The sequence below is a fragment of the Oryctolagus cuniculus genome, chromosome 7, assembly GCF_051225735.1.
Source record: "Oryctolagus cuniculus isolate XC-2025 breed Fujian yellow rabbit chromosome 7, ASM5122573v1, whole genome shotgun sequence".
In the NCBI taxonomy this organism is placed as follows: Eukaryota; Metazoa; Chordata; class Mammalia; order Lagomorpha; family Leporidae; genus Oryctolagus; species Oryctolagus cuniculus.
The window spans coordinates 48,788,338-48,807,649 of record NC_142873.1 but is presented as its reverse complement, the minus strand read 5'-3'; the positions used below and the strand labels follow the sequence as shown (position 1 = coordinate 48,807,649).

Below are 19,312 nucleotides of genomic sequence, written 5' to 3'. Positions count from 1 at the left end.
ACACTGTTATAGAATTAAAATCTTTCTCTGTTAAAGCAACAAGAATTTCTGTTAAGTATGAAAGTTTCCAAAAGTGTTGAGCTTTTAATCCATTTTTGCTTCCTGTTGACCATCTTCTGCACTATAGTTTCCCCTTTTACAGTTTGTGTTTAATTGGTGAATCGATTGGACTTTGCAGTCAGCTCCTGTAGGCTTTTTTCCTCCTGAGTTCTGACTGTAGTATGATGACACTAACTAAATGCATATCTTCAAAGCTAGGTGACAGGATAATTTCATACTTTATTGCTGGCTTTACCTTTTGGTAACTGGCCAAGGAAACAAACACTGTGCGTCTTACTAAGGACATTTTTGTGTTCTCTGCTGCCTTTGTTAAGTTCTGATTGTTTGGAAAGCACGGAGTCTTAAGAGTTGAGATTGGTTTTAGGTATCTACTTAGTTTAAAATAGTTGAGTGATTAATTTATAAATATGGATAAGTCTGTTCTAAAACTGCTTAACTCACCCTGACTAAGCGGATGGTTATTATGGTAGAATGATAAGGGATCGCATTTTGACCACACATTTTAAGCCCTTTAGGCATCTGTCACAGACTTTCTGAGGATCAAGGTTTCAAGTTTTTTTTTTGACTTTGAGATTTCTATTTGGGTCCCTGCAGATGTCAAAGATGTATCTCACATCTTGTAGAGAAAATAGCTAATATAGGGATCTTTAACTTGTATGGGAAACTCTGTCAAGTTATAACAGGAAGCTAAACTTTTTTTTAGGTTTTATTTAAGTATTTATTTGAAAGAGTGACAGAGGGAAAGGGAGGGAGAGAGAGAGGATCTTCCATCCACTGGTTCACTCCTCAAATGGCTGCAATGGTCAGGACTGGGACAGGCTGAAGCCAGGAACCTATAACTCCACCCTGGTTTCCCATGTGGGTGGCAGGGGCCCAAGTACTTGGGTCATCTTGCACGGCTTTCCCAGGCGAGTAGCACAGAGCTGGATCAGAAGCAGAGCACCTGGGACTGAACCAGTGCTCCACTGAGGGTTGCCTGTGTTACAGGCAATGAAAAGAGCTTGACCTGTTGTGTTATAATGCTGGTCCCCAGGCTAAACTCTAAGTAATGTTTATATAGCTGTGTAATTAATGTAACTGTTCTGGAGATTACAAAAATTTGTAAGTCTAGTGGTCCTGTTCTGATCATTCACGATGGTTATCCTGATGAAAAAGAGGGTTCAGGAGCCTTTCAAAGATCTTTGAGGCTACCCTTCCTGTCACATGCCGGGGCCTGAAAGGGACAGATGTCTTGTAAACCCTACAGGTGCTTTCTAAAATGCTGTATGCTACAAAGATGATTGTCTCTCCTTGTCAATTGCTGAGTTTTACAGTTTTAACCCTTGCCATTTTAAAACTTTTGTCATCCACTGTTTTGATTCTGATTTTGTCATCTACAGTTCTTTTCAAAAGCATTTAAACAGATTCATGGATAAGACTCTTAATAGATGTTCTCGAATAACAGGTTTCTGACTGCTGTAAAATTAATGGACTAGATAAGACTTTCTAGGAGTCTGAAGAAAAAAAATTTAATTCACAAAATGGTAGAGGACAAGAATTAGTTACAAGAAACCAAATGAGTGAATGAATTTTGTGGATTTCTATGTCTTTCTTTTAAAATATTGTTGGTTCTGTGTTTAAATGTTTTATCTTCTAGGTGTGTGATGCATTTTCCCTGTGATTTCTAAGGTTTACTGTGTTTTGCTAAAGTAAAGTTTTGAAGCCAGAGAAGAAAGTGTTTGCTTTCCTTCCTCCACTAAATTTCCCTAAAAAAATTTTTTTCTGAGTATTTTTGCTTTTTGTGATTGTTTGCATGAGTTCAGTAAGAATCTGTTCTTGTCATAACCAGAGATCATTGGAAAAAATGGCATATTTAAAAATTGTACACAGAACACCTGGCCTCAAGAGCTGCTAGCCGTGGAGTCAGTAAATGGAGTTGTCAGTTTTAGCAGACCCTGAAATGTCAAAAGTTTAGACACTATGATTTAAAAAAGCCCAAGTCTACTGTGGATTTTTGTTTGTTTGTTTTTACTTTGAGAGTTTTTGAGGAGACATTTAAAATCTGTTTTTCAAGCTATGTTTTTCAACCCTTGGGTAGATTAGGAAATCAGTTTAGTATGGAAGTAGGGTGAGTATAGTTTTTGTGAAGGTTAGTTACATACACTTGTGTATGTGTGTACCAGGTCACACAGTGCGATGTGTTTGTCACCATGAGTTGTGGTACAGGTTTCAGCAACACAGCTCTAGGGTGGTTATTTGTGTAAGACATACACTGAGCAATCCATCTGCTGCTTTTTGCGGACTCCTGTTCTAGACTCTATGACGGCATCACTGAGAGGAGAATGCAAATTGCATTAAGTGGCCAGATTTTTACCCTCTGCTGTGAACAAGATGCACACTTTGGAACAGTTTATAGTTGATTTATCTGCAATGCTAGGCAATTTTCTTTTCTGGTTAACAAAATTACTTGTGGAAAATTTTTAAAGTCCTATGCCAAGCTCCATCCTAGATTAAGTAAGTCTGAATTTCTAAAGGTAAATTTTGGCATCCGTTTTTAAAGCTTCTCAGATGAGTGTAAGGTGCAACCAAAATTGAGAACCACTATCCTTGAATTCCCTAATCCCACCCTGTCCTTGGCCCTCCTCCCTGTCTTCCCCAGCATGGCACAAAGATGAGCCTTTGCCTTCTGACAGCAAATCACTCTCTCTCAAGGCCATGGTTGTCTCAGTAATTACTGTTTTACCTTCCTGTATGCCTGTGCCTTTTATTAAAATGTTTTATTAAAAAATTGGGTCATAGAATTCTTTTTCTCCAAAACTAAATCATAACTAGTTTTACATTTTGTGCCCTCAAGACTCACATGAGTTACATTTTGCCATCTTGAAAAGTTGAGGTAGTGATGGGAAAGGAGAGAGGAGTGACAGTGGAAGAATGAACACGGTAGTGCAGAGAGAATGAGGGGTAACTGATGACAGGTGGATAGGGAAAGTGCAGGGATATAAACAGAAGTGTGGATAGCATGTGGAGTGTTCACACAATGGAACAGTATGCAGCAATGAGAAGGAACTATTGAATGATACTTTCAGCAACATGGATGAGTTGCACCAGTGTTGTTATGAGTCAAAGTATCCAAAGAGCAGCAAATACTTTATGGTTCCATGAATATCAGGTCATTCCTTCCAACACAAATTTTATTCTTTATTAGCAATCAGTAAAGAGATGAAAACAATAATAATTTATTAATTTGACCCATTCATTTAAAGGTAATATCTGATGCCTCCAACTCTACACTCAAGAATGCTGTTAGATGTGGCTGGAAAAGTTCTGGAGAAGATTCTTCTAGACCCTTCAGGCATCATGTCACAGGCTGTCTTGACCAGAGCCAGAGGAGTGACTCTGTGTACAGGAACGAGGGGGCGCACGTGAGACGGTCAGGGCTGACTGTGCAGTACCTAAGGGAGGAAAGACAGAGCTGAAATTAAATCTGAGGGACTAAGGGGATCTTCTTCACTTTTGCTCCCAACCAAAACTGCCATTCCTTCTCCTCCTGAGTCACATTCAACTGGAAGTGGGAAAGGCAGGGAGAGGTGGACCCCAAACTGCTACCCAGTTGACAGCCTGTGACTCCCTGCTTATCTGTAACCGACAGTTAGACAGACGTGGCTTTCCCAGAACTGTTACTACTGAAGCCACGACTGGAAATGTGTGGTGTGATCTTACAATAAGCAGCCTTCTAGACAGACTGAGCATAACTATCATAGATTCGAGCCAGATGGGTCTGGGCAGTTTTACACTCTCTGCTTCTTCCCTTTGCATCTGCAATGGGCATGGCTGCTTCTAGGAGGGAACATGGAAGTGGCCTCAGCTTAGATTTTGCCCTTTGTAAGCCTGAAAGCTCCAATCTGCTGCCTTGGACGGAAGTAGGCTGGAGAATGGACTCTAGGTCCTACCTGTGGAAGACAGAGGTAGATGATGCCACAGGGACTAAAGATAATTCAGATAAGTAGCACAGTTGAGTGACAGATGCTTTCAAAGATATACTTTCTTGTACCTGTCAAAGTCTCAGTCCTAAACAAGCAGAAAACTTGTGGCCTCACGCCCCAGGACCACTGCCTGAGATTGCTGAGGTTAGGGTTTTGCAGGGTGTGTCCTGGTGGGCACATTCTCACACGCAGCAGCGGCAGTTGTGGATCAGAGTCTTTTCTTTAATTGGCTGCTGTTGTGATGTTCTCATGTGATGCACTGGTCAATGCAAAAGGGGTGTGGAAGAATTGCTCTCCAGGTGAGAGCATACTGGGTAGAAGCATGAGAATAGTGCTGGTCCCATAAGGGAAGTGGCAGGTGGTATCCAGGGCATGTGGGAGTGGCATGACAGGCCCCCCTGAAACCGTGGTTCTACCACTTGCCAACCACCACAGCCCAGGAACAGCACCGGGTGTTGGAAGGAGTTACAAGAATGTGCATCATGTCAGATAGCCCTGAGAACAAGACCTAGCCCTGTTTGGGGCAAAGCCACTCAGCTTCTTCATTTATAAAGTGAGGAAATAGTACCTTCCCTATCTGGGCTGTACTAAGGAGCAAGTGGAATAATGCAGTTCAATGTAGTTAAAAACTGAAACTCTGCCCCATGGGTCCATGTGCTCTCTGAAGATCTCTAGATGGGGACAGAAAAAGAAATGTTCAGCTTTGCTTACTCTTCCCTTGCTCAGTGCTGCTCAGCACGTGTCCCAGCCTCTCCCTCAGCCGGTCATTGATGCAGACAGATTCCTCCAGGCGCTGGCGCAGGGTGTGGATCTCAATAAGATTCTTTTCCAGCAGGTCGGACCCTGTTGCAAATCACCAAGACGTGGGTGGGGAAGCCTGCTCAGTCACGGGCAGCTGCAGAGCCCACCTGCAGTGTCTCTTCTCTGCAGGATCTCTGCCCACCCCTGGCCCTCTATCAACTTCTTCTCATCTGAACAGCCAGGGAGCACCAGGAAACTTTGCTCAAAGTGCTCCCAGGCTTTCAGTCGCAAGAGGGCCCCCTGTAGAGAAACTGCACAGGGCTTCCTTCCAGACCAAGGCCACGTGTATCTAAGGGAAAAGGGCAGTGGTCTGGAAGGCACAGCTGAGGAAACTGCCAGAGGCCTCCAGGGGGACTGGCCTGGCAGGAGGAAACGTGTCTACCTCCTGGGACAGGTGACTGATAACAATCCAAAGGCCTCTCGCTCTCCTTCAAGCCTCTCCTTCCTGGTGATACTTGGCTCAACAACCATACACAGAGAAACGGCCAAGGTAAATTCACATGAAATCAAATCAGGTTGTGAATAATGAGTGTTAATGAATGTTCCCCCTTTAACCAATTTTGGCAGAGAGGAACCTGGAAGATCCTGGGGAAGCATCAGGTATGAAGGTGGAGCAGGCGAGAAGGGAACAATCTCCAAGGAACAGAAAAGGTGCACAAAGGGGAGAAGTAGGCCAACACACTTTACCTTGGGTCAGACTTTTCTCTGAGAATTTCAAATGTCTACTGTTACATTACCTAGCGCCTGCTTCCAGCCATGTCTACATAGCTACATTTGTAGCCACCAGGTGACAGAACATCTGACTCCAAATCTAGCATTTAAGGGGGCAGGACTGGCTCATAGGTGCAAGCACAGTGTGTGTGTGTATGTGTGTGTGTGTGTGTAAGGGTGGGTGACTGTAGAAATTGTTTCCTATCCTATTGTTTTTGACCTAAGGAAAGCATTCCCTGTGGATGTCTGAGCTTGGCACTCTTGAGCAGCCTGTGCTAGACCTACGAAGGTTGTAGCACGGGGGGAAGATAGTGTGAAAGTGAGGTAACTGTGCCCCCTGCAGAGTACCTCAGAATGCCCAGGCTTCCTTTCTTCTGAGTGAGTCCTTGGATGGTGGGATAGAAGGTTCTTACAAAGAACGAGCACTAAGCCAGAGTCCCATTCTCTGGCAGACCCATAGGATATCACTCACTCTTTTCTGTAAGCTAGGTTCTAACAAGGGACTAAAAAAATCCTTGGAAAAAGATTGTGTGGTTCCTATCAATAGGCTCCATTTAACCAACTATTCTTTTGTGCTTTACCAGAGGGTTTGGAGTTGGGCCGATACAAAGAGGAAAAGGAGGATAAGTCCCCGGATGCATTCATTTTCTGAGGCCTCATCTCTTCGCCTGGACTGCTGCAGCCATGGTGCCCAGGTCCTGGTGTGCCACTCGGCTGCGTGGTGCTACTCTGAAGATAGGAGGGCTGGGCAGATCTGCCTCCTGAATTGTTGCTAAGCAACACAGCTGAATCAGCAGGAATCGCCAGGCTGACATCTGTCCAGACAAGAATGGGAGTGAGAAATAGAGAAGGTATACATGAAATGTTTTTTTTTTTTTAAGATTTATTTTATTTGTTTGAAAGCAGAGTTACAGAGAGAGGTAGAGCCAGAGAGAGAGAGAGAGAGAGAGAGTTCTCCCATCTGCTGGTTCACTCCCCAGAGGGCTATAACAGCCAGAGCTGAGATGATTCAAAGCCAGGAGCTTCTTCTGGGTCAGCCATGTAGGTTCAGGGGCCCAAGGACTTGGGCCATCTTCTACTGCTTTCCCAGGACATGGCAGAGAGCTTGATCAGAAGTGGAGCAAGCTGGGACTAGAACCAGCACCCATATGGGATGCTGGCACTGCAGGTCAGGGCTTTAACCCACTGTGCCACAGCGCTGGGCCCCATGAAATGTTTTAAAGGTGACTACAGTGGGCTGAGTGAATAGGGTACTTCAGAAACTCGTTCCACCGGAGACCTTAGGATGTAACCTTGTATATAGGTAGAGTCTGTCTTTGCAGATGTCATCAGTTTCAAGGGGACTGTCTTAAATCCAGTATGACTAATGCCATTACCAAGAGGAGGGAGGCAGAGATAACAAGACACATAAGGAAGACTATGTGACAACGGAGGCAGAGGTTGGAGTGATCGGTCTACAAGCCAAAGAACTCCCAGGAATGTCCGGAAGCTAGAAAGAGGCAAGGAAGGATCCTTCCCGAGAGCCTTCAGAGGGAGCATGGTCCAGCTGATGCCTTCACTGCAGACTTATGTCTGTAGAATCAGGAGAATAAAGTTCTGAGTTTTTTTCTTAAAGATTTATTCATTTATTTGAGAGGCAAACTTACAGAGAGAGAGAGAGAGAGAGAGAGGTCTTCCATCTGCAGGTTCACTCCCTAATGGCCACCAGGGCTGGTTTGGCCCATCTAAAGCCAAGAGCCAAGAGTCTCCCACATAGTGCAGGGGCCCAAGCACTTGGGCCATCCTCTGCTGCTTTCCCAGGCCATTAGCAGGGAGCTGGATCAGAAGTGGAGCAGCCAGGACTCTAACCGGCACTCATATGGGAAGCCAGTGTTGCAGGCAGCGGCTTAACCAACTACACCACAGTGCTGGCTCCAAATTCTGTTGTTTCAAGATACTCAGTTTGTGGTACTTTGTTGTGGAAGCCTTAGAAAATGAGTAAAGTAGTCCAGGGAATGAAGTCTAGGGCAGATGTCAGAGATTCAAAGCTTGCTGCTGAATGTCGAGTTAGGTGGAGATTTCATTCTGAACAACTATACATTTCACTCCAAAGCTCTGGGCATTCCCTAGTCTATGTCAGCAAATCAGAATGGTGAGACATAATAGCTGAAGGTCACAGTGCACATCTACGGCAAGTGCAGGGGCCGTCTCCCAGCTTCCTCCATGATTCCCAAGGCTGGAATGAGCCCAAGGAGGAACTTCAGAAATGTCTCCTCCAATAAGTAGGACTCACTGCCAATCAAAGGGATCAAAGGGTGAGAGGAGGAAGCATTTTGCTGGTCTGTGAACAGGTGACTACTCACCCAGTAGCACACCAGCTAATCCTCCAGGGCATTGGTCTATCTTGGGATTGATGGAAGAGGAAGGAAAAATAGCTTCTGGCCAATGGACTATGTTGCCTCCACTCCTGGTGGCTCCCACTCCTCCTGCCTCTGCTGATTCTGGGCCCTGACTGAAGCTAAGGGAGATTCTGTGTAAGGTGAGTGAGTCTGGATCCCATCCTGATGCTGCAGGATTCTGCAAAAATAATTCTGAATTATAGCTCACTTTGTCTGGCTCTCATCTGAAGAATGACTGGGGGACTCATGTATGGAGAATTGTAGAATCACAAAAAATATATAGCATCTTAACTCTTGAGAACATGGTCATGTTCTTTGGGCCTTGATGACCATCTTCCTTTGAGAGAGCAATCCAGTTGGAGTAGCAGAGCCATAATTCAGAGAAAAGTTTAAAAATCTTTTGTCTTGGAGCCACTGTGTGGCCCAATGGGTTAAGCTGCTGCTGTGTTGGCAGCATCTCATATGAGTGTTGGTTCTAGTCGCAGCCGCTCTGCTTCCCATCCAGCTCTCTGCTAATGCACCTGGGAAAGCAGCAGAAGATGGCCCAAGTCCTTGTGCCCCTACCACCCGTGTAGGAGACCTGGATGGAGGTCCAGGCTCCTGACCTTGGCCTGGCCCAGCCCTGGCTGTTGTGGCCATTTGGGGAATGAATTAGAGAATGGAAGTCTCTCTTTATAACTCTACCTTTCAAATAAATAAATAAAAACTTAAAAAAAATCTTCTCTCTTTCCAGGTTATTATCCAGAGCCACACCACCAAATAGACGGACAAGTCAAAGTGAGGTCCCTGTTTCCCAACAGAGCCAAGTTCCTTTAGGATATTGAAGTCAGAATCCAGTAGGTCTCTTCTTCTCCCAAAATACAAAATGCCAAATGCTAATTGGCATCTTTGTGAAATTAAAAGTAAGGGAAAATATGTTAGGTCTTCAGCAAATGCCTAACTTAAAGTAGGAACTCAATCAAAATACCATTACCAGTCCCCCTCAAACCTCCTTTACTTTATCCCACTCCAGAAAATCAGCTTACTTTCAACTAAGGCCACAGGAGGTTCCAATCCCATCAGAAACAATGGTCAGAGCATTGTCATGTCCCATCTACCCTGGCCACACAACACAGGGAACTCCCCACACTGTACAGGGAAAGCAACTGAGACTGGCCACTTGTGAGGGAATCTAGCCTCACTGGATGGCTGCCTTGTCTGCAGCACTGTTTGATGACTGTCATAAGAATTAGGCTCAAAAAGCAAAGAAAAGGTGACAAATGCAACTAAACCCTCTGACAGGTCAGGGGCTCAGGTGGGAAAGAAAAGGACTTGAGCCTCCTCCAAGAAGGGGCAAGGTGGTGGGAAATAAGCCCAAACCTTCCTGGGAGCATCACTCCAGGGATCACTGCAAGTGGTGACGGGGATGCAGGTAAGAGAAAGGTGGACTTGTCTTTCCAACAGCTTTCAGGGCAGCACTGAGGTTCAACCAAGGCCCTCTGGGCAGCTGAGTTCAAAGATGCACAAAAACTCGTATGGGGGCCGGCGCCGTGGCTCACTAGGCTAATCCTCCGCCTTGTGGCACCGGCACACTGGGTTCTAGTCCCGATCGGGGCGCCGGATTCTGTCCCGGTTGCCCCTCTTCCAGGCCAGCTCTCTGCTGTGGCCAGGGAGTGCAGTGGAGGATGGCCCAAGTGCTTGGGCCCTGCACCCGCGGGGAGACCAGGAGAAGCATCTGGCTCCTGGCTTCGGATCAGCGCGATGCGCCGGCTGCAGCGCGCCAGCCGCGGCGGCCATTGGAGGGTGAATCAACGGCAAAGGAAGACCTTTCTCTCTGTCTCTCTCTCTCACTGTCCACTCTGCCTGTAAAAAAAAAAAAAAAAAAAAAAAAAAAAAAAAAACAAACAAACAAAAAAACTCGTATGCGTCCCTTGGCAGTGGTCAAATGCACATTAAGGGCAGGCCTTCTGTTTATCAGTTCTGAGACAGGAGTGCAATATATAGAGTCTGGTCTCATTTGCAGAGGCCAGATCTTTGTGCTGGGCATGGGGCTAGGAAGATTGGAATGGCGAATATTCTGGCACAGAAGCCTAGCAAAAGAGATGCCAAGATGAGGTGAGCACATTCCCTATTTAGTCCTGACTGCCCAGGCTGCAGAGTGTTGTGGACAAAGCCTAGGCTTTAGCTGACCTTGAAGTGAATTTCACACCAAGCTGAGCTGTCTTTACCATGTTCCTCAACTTTGCTGTGACTCCACCACTGTAAGTGTTGGCCACATTTAAATATTTAATATCTAAGCATTCAAATATTCATGTGCCAATATTTGAGAAGCAATATATATGCTATATATATTCCCTAATATATATAATATATATTTCCTTATATATATAATATATATACTATATATATCTATATTAGGGAATTATGTGAGTGTAACAGGTACTCATTAGATGTGAGTTTCCTATCTTTCCTTGGCTACATTAATGCTGGAGGAAATATTTAACTGCTTTGTTCCTCAAGGTGAAATGAAAAGCAGGAGTAGTTCTAGGTATAAACCCATGATAGCTTATTTGTTGCCTAAAATGGTCAATTTAGGGAAAAAAAATCAAATATGGCCAGGAATTAAGGATGGCTTCTTCATATAATCCACACCAGGATTTAACTCACATTCTCAAATACTTTTCTCAGGAGAGAAATTTAACAGAAAACGTAGCAGGAGAAAAATGAAGGTTTGAATTAAAGCTTACTGCCCTCGCATCCCCACCAAGGGCACCCGGAAGGCTCTAGTGGAGGAATTCTGGGGCAGGGCATATATTTGTGGGGTTGGTGACAGATTTAGCTTAAACCTCATGACATGTCCCAGTTACAGATGAGTGACAGGATATCACAGCAGAATTACTAAGATTATAGATGGCATCTGTAAATCCACAAGGAATAAAGAATATTGAGGGATGAACAGAAAATAGGAACTGTGGCATTTGCCTTAAGAATTCCAGCATCAGAGGTTCGATGTCAGTCAAATTCATGTCCCTGGTCTCAACAATGTCGTGATGGTGTTACAGTAATGTGGGAGCATTTGCCCCATGCCTCCCCTTCCAAATTTGTGCCATCTTGCCCCTGACAACACCATGTATATGGTGATGATATGTGAGACTAGGAAAGGAGAAAAGCAGCTGACGAACTGGGGACCCATGCTTATTAGAGTTCCAGATCCTGCTCCACCAGGTATAGCATGGTGGAGCTACAGCACCTGTCTGCAAAATTGCCGCCTTTTGCCCTATACAAGATTGAACACTCACAAACTGGCAGCCTTGTAGGTACTCACTGGCTCCAGTCACTGAGGAACGCGCTCTTTGCTCATCAGGTGGTGGAGTGGGACTACTGGTGTGGATCTGGGGCTGATTCTGGGACCTGGCATCCTGCTGGGTCTCCAGGACTTCCAGCACTTCGTGCTTCCTTTGGATCTCCCTTAAGATACTGGTGGAATAAGCAAGACAGGAAAAAAAAAAGTTGTTTGAACATTACTGCCATACTGACCTTGGAGCTTGTAGGAGAAGCCAAGGAGACAATTCCTTCTGAGAAAAGGCCAGACAATTTATGTCCAGGGATAAGAGAATGGGGGTGGGGAGTGGGGTAGGGTGAGAGCAATGGATTCCCAGTGCATTGGCCACAGACATCCTGAGGAAGATGAAAGATCCACTGGGTTCTTTAAATAACACACTTCCTTCACAAGACACTCAGGAGCGTAAGAGTTCAACTCTGTGAACATAATCCATTAAATAGAGTTTGCAGGGGCCCATTGATAGCTCATGGGTGTCTTACACTTTTCAGACCCCCTTCTCTGAGTACAGAGATGCTCGTACAGAGGAAGCCCTTGCATGCAAGGGTTCAGCCTCTGCCAGCACACACTGGATCACCCTTGAAGAAACCAGGCTGAAACAGCAAAGAGAAACCAGAGGCGATCCCCTGGGTGAGTCTAGACAATCCTGAGACCCAGATAGCTACGTTAGAGCAGCTTAACTGGTGAATATGAGAATGAGAGCTAAAAGAATAATTTTTTTAAAAGAAAAGGAAATGTGAGTCCCTGAAATGTGGTTACCTGAGGGTCAGAGATGCCTGTCTTGTTTGAGTCTTGGTATTTGTGCAGTCATCTGGAAACCAAATTTTAAAAGGTGCCAGTCAGAACTTAAGTGGATCTCATTTCCAAGACTACAAATGAACACTGAGTTCTTTCTGGGACCAGAAACACAGCTACTTGATGCTCCAGTCCAGGATGCTCTGTGTTTTCCCAGGAGATCTTGGGTTGAGTCTTTAGAGAGCTTGCCTGGCAGGCTTCCCTGAAGGCACTAGGAAGATTGTCATCTCCACTTGCTCTGCTGAGTAAGAGCAGAAAACTAAAACTGCACCCTGGCCACCCTCCACCACACCATAGGTGATGTGATTCTTATCCAGCCAGCCTCAGGACCACTCAGCAAGAGCCTCCAAGTCCTGCCACAGGGCTGTCGACCCAGGCTGGTGGCTGTGTGTCCCACCACAGTTTTCACGCAAAACCTCCTCCTTCCTCTGAGATAACAGACATTCTTGTTCTGCCTGTGCACCTGCCATCAGGAGCCAGCAAAATGGCCTCAAGCCCCTGTTACCATGTGCCCTTGGGTGTTCTAAGGAAAGAGTCTATGTAAAAAACTTCTGCAATAACAAATGGTGCCACCAGCTGCAACTAGTCCATGCAGTACCTAAATCATGCCAAAATCAGCCTGATTCTTTATCATTTTTTGAAATGCACTAATTAATGTTACTTTATTCTTAGAACAGTTATGCAACTTTCAAGGGCTGGTATGGTTTGACCTAATTTTTTTTGATGATGGAACAGAAATTAAACAAAGTATTAACCTGTTCAGAGTTAGTAGTGAGCACATGCAGGCTACATCTAGGGTCTTCAGATTCTTAGTTCAGGACCATTCACAACAACCAGCTGCTTCTGTTACTTCCTTCTGCCAAGCAGTTTCAGATAAATACCACCACAGCCAGAGATGCCCCCTGACCTAACAGACATTCAACAAGGGAGGGAGGTGCTGGCAGTCAACATGGCGTCCTTAATCCTGTTTCTCATTGGGCTCCTCACCAACCTGTCCTGAGCCTAAGGGGGTGATTACTAAGCAAGACACCAGGATGAACTTTGTGGATGCTTGTGAGCTTGTGTGAGCCCAGGACCTCAGGAGGGCCTGAAAACCTTCCTCAACTCTGGTCCACATACCCGTGCTGAATTTCTCGGCGATGCTCTCTGCCATCCGTCTCCCCTTGCTCAGCTGCTCCTGGAAGTACAGCTCCGTGCTGCGGTCGATGCTCTTGCTGCTGAGCAGCTCCTCAAAGGTTTTGACTGTGTTCTTGACATGCTGGAGGAGAAGGGAAGAGACCACTCTCCCAATCCTCACCTTCTGCTGTAGGTGGCTCAATTCTTGCATCTGATTCTGGGCCAAGGTATGAAATTTCCTAAGGCAGAAAAGAAGCAGCACCTCAGGTGGAACAGGGTGACTCGTAGCTTATGATACTGCGACAGGAGGCACTTAAGGAAATCACCAAAGGAAGCCCCACCAGACATTTTAGTGCATTTCTAGTGACCTGAATGTGATAAAGGGAATGAAGAAGAAAAGTAAAAATATCCTTCTAAGGTTGTCATTTCCCCCTACCCCATACTGTTGGAAAGGGAACCACGTTTTCTTCCCTACCTGCTGTACAATCTGCCCCCTAGTCCCTCTCTTGAGCCTATAATCCATTTGAAACAAAGCCAGACTTCACTGGAAGCTTGAAATGAAAACTAATCACGTTAGAGAAAAGGCCATTTGTTCATGCAGCAGAATCTTTCTGTCACTAGGATGGACCAATCTTTCTCTTTTCGGTAGGTAACCAAGACTCAGTTGGCAAGACAGCTCCAAGCTCCTTAAGTTTAATCACTGTATATGATCACTTCTATACCCTCTAGTGTAACTAGCTAGGACAGTGCTCTGCCCAGAGGGGTTCAAAAGAGTTTAAAACAACGTGAACTGACTTAGAATCCCATGACGTCCTGTACAACACAACTACTATTTGTTATAGAGAAGAACAGGGGAGAGTATTAGTTCATCCTGTTCCTGAGAGAAGCAAAGCAGTTCAGTGTCTGTAGCAGGCATTTGTAGGGCTGTGATTTTAGGGGGACCCAGAAACGGTTTCAGGCTCCTGATTTTGGCCTGGTCCAGCCTCAACCACTGCAGTTACTTAAGAAGAGAACCAGCAGGTGAAAGATTCTCTCTCTCTTTCTTTCATTGTCCTTTCAAAAAATTCCTCCATGAAATATTATCAATCAAATCAAATAATGTGTAAAAAGAATTACATGCCATCATCAATTGAGATTTATTCCAGGTATTCAAGGCTGGTTCATCATTTGAAAATGAACTAATGTAATCTGTCCCATTAACAGGCTAAAGAAGGAAAATCACATAATTATATCAATAGATGCAGAGAAAGGATTTGACACAATCCAACACCCATCCATGATTTAAAAAAAAAAAAAAAAAGCTCAACAAACTAAGAATAGAGGGGAACTTCCTCAACTTGATTTAAAAATATCTACAACAGCCTTACCACCACCATCATACTTAATTACAAGAAACTAGAACCTTTCTCCCTAAGATCATGAACAAGACAAGGATATTTCCTCTCACCACTCCTTTTCAACATCATATTGCGAGTCCTAGCTACTTCAATAAGACAAGAAAGGGAAATGAGTTACACAGATTAAGAGAGGAGAAATAAAATCATCTTCATTCACAGATGTCATGATTAGCTGTGTAGAAAACCTGAAAAATTTAGCTGGCGCCGTGGCTCAATAGGCTAATCCTCCACCTTGCGGCGCCGGCACACCGGGTTCTAGTCCCGGCTGGGGCTCCGGATTCTGTCCCGGTTGCCCCTCTTCCAGGCCAGCTCTCTGCTATGGCCAGGGAGTGCAGTGGAGGATGGCCCAGGTGCTTGGGCCCTGCACCCCATGGGAGACCAGGAAAAGCACCTGGATCCTGGCTCCTGCCATCGGATCAGCGCGGTGCGCCGGCTGCAGCGGCGGCCATTGGAGGGTGAACCAACGGCAAAGGAAGACCTTTCTCTCTCTGTCTCTCTCTCTCACTGTCCACTCTGCCTGTCAAAAATTAAAAAAAAAAAAAAAAAAAAAACCTGAAAAATTTGGCCATAAAATGACTATAACTAATAAATGATATAGCAAAGTTGCAGAATACAAGATTACTGTATAAAAGTTAATCATTTTCTTACGTATCAACAATGAACAAGTGGATGCTATACCATTCACATTGTTACCTTCAAAAATGCCATACTTAGGCAGAAATCTAGCAAAATATGATAAGATTTATATAAGGAAAGCTATAAAAACCCTTGAAATCAAAGAAACTATACATTAACAGAAGTTCCATGTTTATGGACAGGGAGATTAAATATTGTTTAGATGTCAGTTCCACCCAAGTTGATCTAAAGTTTCAAGGGAGGGGGCTGGCGCTGTGGCATAGTAGGTTAGGCATCCCTTATGGGCATCAGCATCACATTTGGGTGCCAGTTCTAGTCCTAGATGTTCCTCTTCCAATCCAGCTCTCTGCTATGATCTGAGAAAGCAGTAGATGTTGACCCAAGTACTTGGGCTTCTGTACCCACATGGGAGACCCAAAAGCATCCCCTGGCTCCTGGCGTTGGATCGGCCCAGCTCCAGCAGTTGCGGCCATCTGGGGAGTGAACCAGCAGATGGAGGACCTTTCTCTCTGTCTCTCCCTCCCTCTGTCTGTAACTCTACCTCTCAAATAAATAAAAATCTTAAAATAAAAGATTCAATGGAATTCCAATCAAAATCTCAGCAATTATTTCGTGGATATCAATAAATTGACTCAAAGGTTTATATAGAGAGGAAAAAGACACAGAATGGCTAACACATGTGGAAAGAGAACATGGGCCGGCGCCGCGGCTTACTTGGCTACTCCTCTGCCTGTGGCGCCTGCACCCTGGGTTCTAGTCCTGGTTGGAGCGCCGGATTCTGTCCCGGTTGCTCCTCTTCCAGTCCAGCTCTCTGCTGTGGCCCGGGAAGGCAGTGGAGGATGGCCCAGATGCTTGGGCCCTGCAACTGCGGGGAGACCAGGAGAAGCACCTGGCTCCTGGCTTCTGATCGGCGCAGCGCGCCAGCCGTAGCGGCCATTTGGAGGGGTGAACTAAAGGAAGGAAGACGTCCCTCTCTCTCTCACTGTCTAACTCTGTCTGGAAAAAAAAAAAAAAAAGAAGAAGAACAGGGGTCTGACATTACTGGACATCAAGACTCACTACAAAGCTACAGTAATCAAGACAGTGTGGTACTGGTGAACAGACAAGAATAGACAAGTCAATGGAACAGAATAGAGGGCCCAGAAACCAACTCAAAAATACAATGGATTGATCTTTGGCAAAGGAGCAAAGACAATACAATGGAGAAAGGTTAATCTGAACAAATAATGCTAGAACAACTAGATTTACACATGCATAAGGAAAAATGAATGTAGACATTGACATTATATTTTTTACAAAATATAAAACACAAAACTATAAAAACTCCTAAAAGATAACATAGCGGAAAATTTAGGTGACCTTGGGTTCAGTAATGACTTCTTAGAAATAATATTAAGGGCATGATCCATGGGAAAAAGAGGGGGGATTAAAAATTTTGCTCTGCAAAAGATAGGAAAACAGGAGGATAAATCACAGGAGACATCAGGTATGCAAAAGGCATATCTGATAAATGTTATCCAAAATTATACAAAGAACTCTTAAAACTCAACAATAAGAAAACTGAACAACCCAATTTAAAAAATGGATCTGAACAGACATTTCACCAGAAGAAGCTATTCAATGGTTAAAAAAAAAAAAAAGGCACAAGAAAAGAGCTCACATCATTTGTCAACAATAATGTGTATCACTACACACCTATTAGAACAGTGTAACCAAGAACACTGATAACATCAGGTGCTGCTCTGGCCTCAGAATCAGCCCTTAAGGCATTAGGATCTGGGGGAAGAGCGCATGAGAGTATTTCAGGTATGGAAAGCCAAGACACTCTGGAAAAAAAAAATGACATAAATGAAAGATCTCTGTGAGTGAGATCCCAGTGGAAAGAACAGGTCATCAAAGAAGGAGGTTCCTTTCTTTGAAGGGAGGAGAGAACTTCCACTTTGATTATGACCTTGTCTAAATATGATCAGAGTCAGTGAACTCAAAAGGCTTCCATAGCCTTGGCAACTCATGACAAGAGCCTAGGGAGATTTCTGACACCATAAGCAAGAGTGTCAAGTTGTTAAGTCAACAACAGGAGTCACTGTGTACTTACTCCTCATGTAGGATCTCTGTCCTTAATGTGCTGTACATTGTGATTTAATGCTATAACTAGTACTCAAACAGTATCTTTCACTTTGTGTTTCTGTGTGGGTGCAAACTGTTGAAATCTTTACTTAATTTATACTAAATTGATCTTCTGTATATAAAGAGAATTGAAAATGAATCTTGATGTGAATGGAAGGGGAGAGGGAACGGGAGAGGGAAGGGTTGTGGGTGAGAGGGAAGTTATGGGGGGTGGAAAAAGCCATTGTAATCCATAAGCTGTACTTTGGAAATTTATATTCATTAAATAAAAGTTAAAAAAAAAATCAGGTGCTTATAAGGAATTGGAGCAACAGGAACTCTCTTTCATGGCTGGTAGGAATGAAAAATGGTACAGCCCCTTTAGAAGCACTTTGGCAGTTTCTTCTGAAACTAAACATGCTCTTAACATATGATCCACAAATCATGCCCCTCAGTAATAACCCAAACAAGTCAAAAACTTTTGTCTACACAAAAGCCTGTACATGATGTTTAAAGTGGATTGCAAATATTTGAAACATCAATGGATAGATTGTGGTTCTTCCAGACAATGCAATACTCATATTGTTGGGCAATGAAAAGAAATGCACTATGAGCCTTAACAAGGAGGAGCCTTAAATGTATATTACTAAGTGAAAGACTATCTGAAGGCCGGCGCCACGGCTCAGTAGGCTAATCCTCCGCCTGCGGCACCGGCACCCCAGGTTCTAGTCCCTGTCGGGGCACCGGATTCTGTCCCGGTTGCCCCTCTTCCAGGAGAAGCGCCTGGCTCCTGGCTTCGGATCAGCACAGTGTGCCAGCCGCAGCGTGTCGGCCGCAGCGGCCATTGGAGGGTGAACCAATGGTAAAGGAAGACCTTTCTCTCTGTCTCTCTCTCTCACTGTCCACTCTGCCTGTCCAAAAAAAAAAAAAAAAAAAACCCACTATCTGAAAAGGGGGACACTGTATATGATGCTGACTATATAGTGTTCTGGAAAAGGCTTACTGGTTGCTGAGGGTTGGGGGAGAGAAAGTGGAGCATAGAGGATTTCTAGGGCAGTGAAAAATTATTCTATGTGGATTATTATGTTATGTTAGATATGTGTCATTGTACTTTCATCAAAACCCATAGAAAGGGGCCGGTGCTGTGGTGTAGCAGGTAAAGCTGCCACCTGCAGTGCCGGCATCACCTGTGGCCAGCAGTTCGAGTCTCAGCTGCTCCACTTCCGATCTGCCTCTCTGCTGTGGCCTGGGAGAGCAGTGGAAGATGGCCCAAGTCCTTGGGCCCTTGCACCTGTGTGGGAGACCCAGAGGAAACTTTTGGCTCAGACTGGCGCAGCACTGACCGTTGCGGCCAACTGGGGAGTGAACCAGCAGATGGAGGACCTCTCTCTCTGCCTATCCTTCTCTCTGTGTGTAATTCTGGCATTCAAATAAATAAATCTTAAAAAAAAAAAAAAAAAACCATAGAAGGTATACCACCAAACAGGAGCCCGACTGGAAACCATGGATTTAGGGTAACAAGGATGTGTCAGTGTAGGTTCATCAGTTTTAACAAGTCTACCAATCTGGTACAGAATGCTGATGGTGGGGGAGGCTGTGTTTGTATGGGGGCAAAGGGTGTATGAGAACTCACTGCAGTTTGCTCAATTTTTCTGTATACTTAAAATTTCTTGGGGTTGGTGTTGTGGTGTAGCAAGTAAAGTCACTGCTTTCAGTACAGCCATCCTGTGTGGGTGCCAGTTCGAGTCCCAGCTGTTTCACTTCCAATCCAGCTCCCTGCTAATGTGCCTGGAAAAGCAGCAGAAGATGACCCAGGTGCTTTGGCCCTGCACCCACATGGGAAGTAGCTCCTGGCTTTGGCCTGGTCCAGTTCCAGCCGTTGCAGCTGTTTGGGGAATGAACCAAGGGTAGAAGACCTCTCTGTCTCTCCCTCTCTGTAACTCTGACTTTCAAATAAAAAAGATAAATCTTTAAAATGATTCTGTAAAAAAGGGTCTATTTTAAAAAGGATGATTGCAAGAGTATAAATTT

At 44.7% G+C, this 19,312-nt stretch overlaps 1 protein-coding gene across 1 annotated transcript; it reads right to left on the bottom strand.

Annotated features, from left to right (window-relative positions):
- Nucleotides 1-3,251: 3,251 nt before the first annotated feature.
- Nucleotides 3,252-6,343, bottom strand: LOC103350070 (myomegalin). The gene is made up of 3 exons (XM_008264520.4): nucleotides 6,116-6,343; nucleotides 4,734-4,865; nucleotides 3,252-3,491 (listed from the first exon to the last, which is right to left on the bottom strand). Exons 1-3 carry the CDS (start codon nucleotides 6,192-6,194, stop codon nucleotides 3,400-3,402), a joined length of 303 nt encoding a protein of 100 aa, XP_008262742.3. The 5' UTR covers nucleotides 6,195-6,343; the 3' UTR covers nucleotides 3,252-3,399.
- Nucleotides 6,344-19,312: the final 12,969 nt, after the last annotated feature.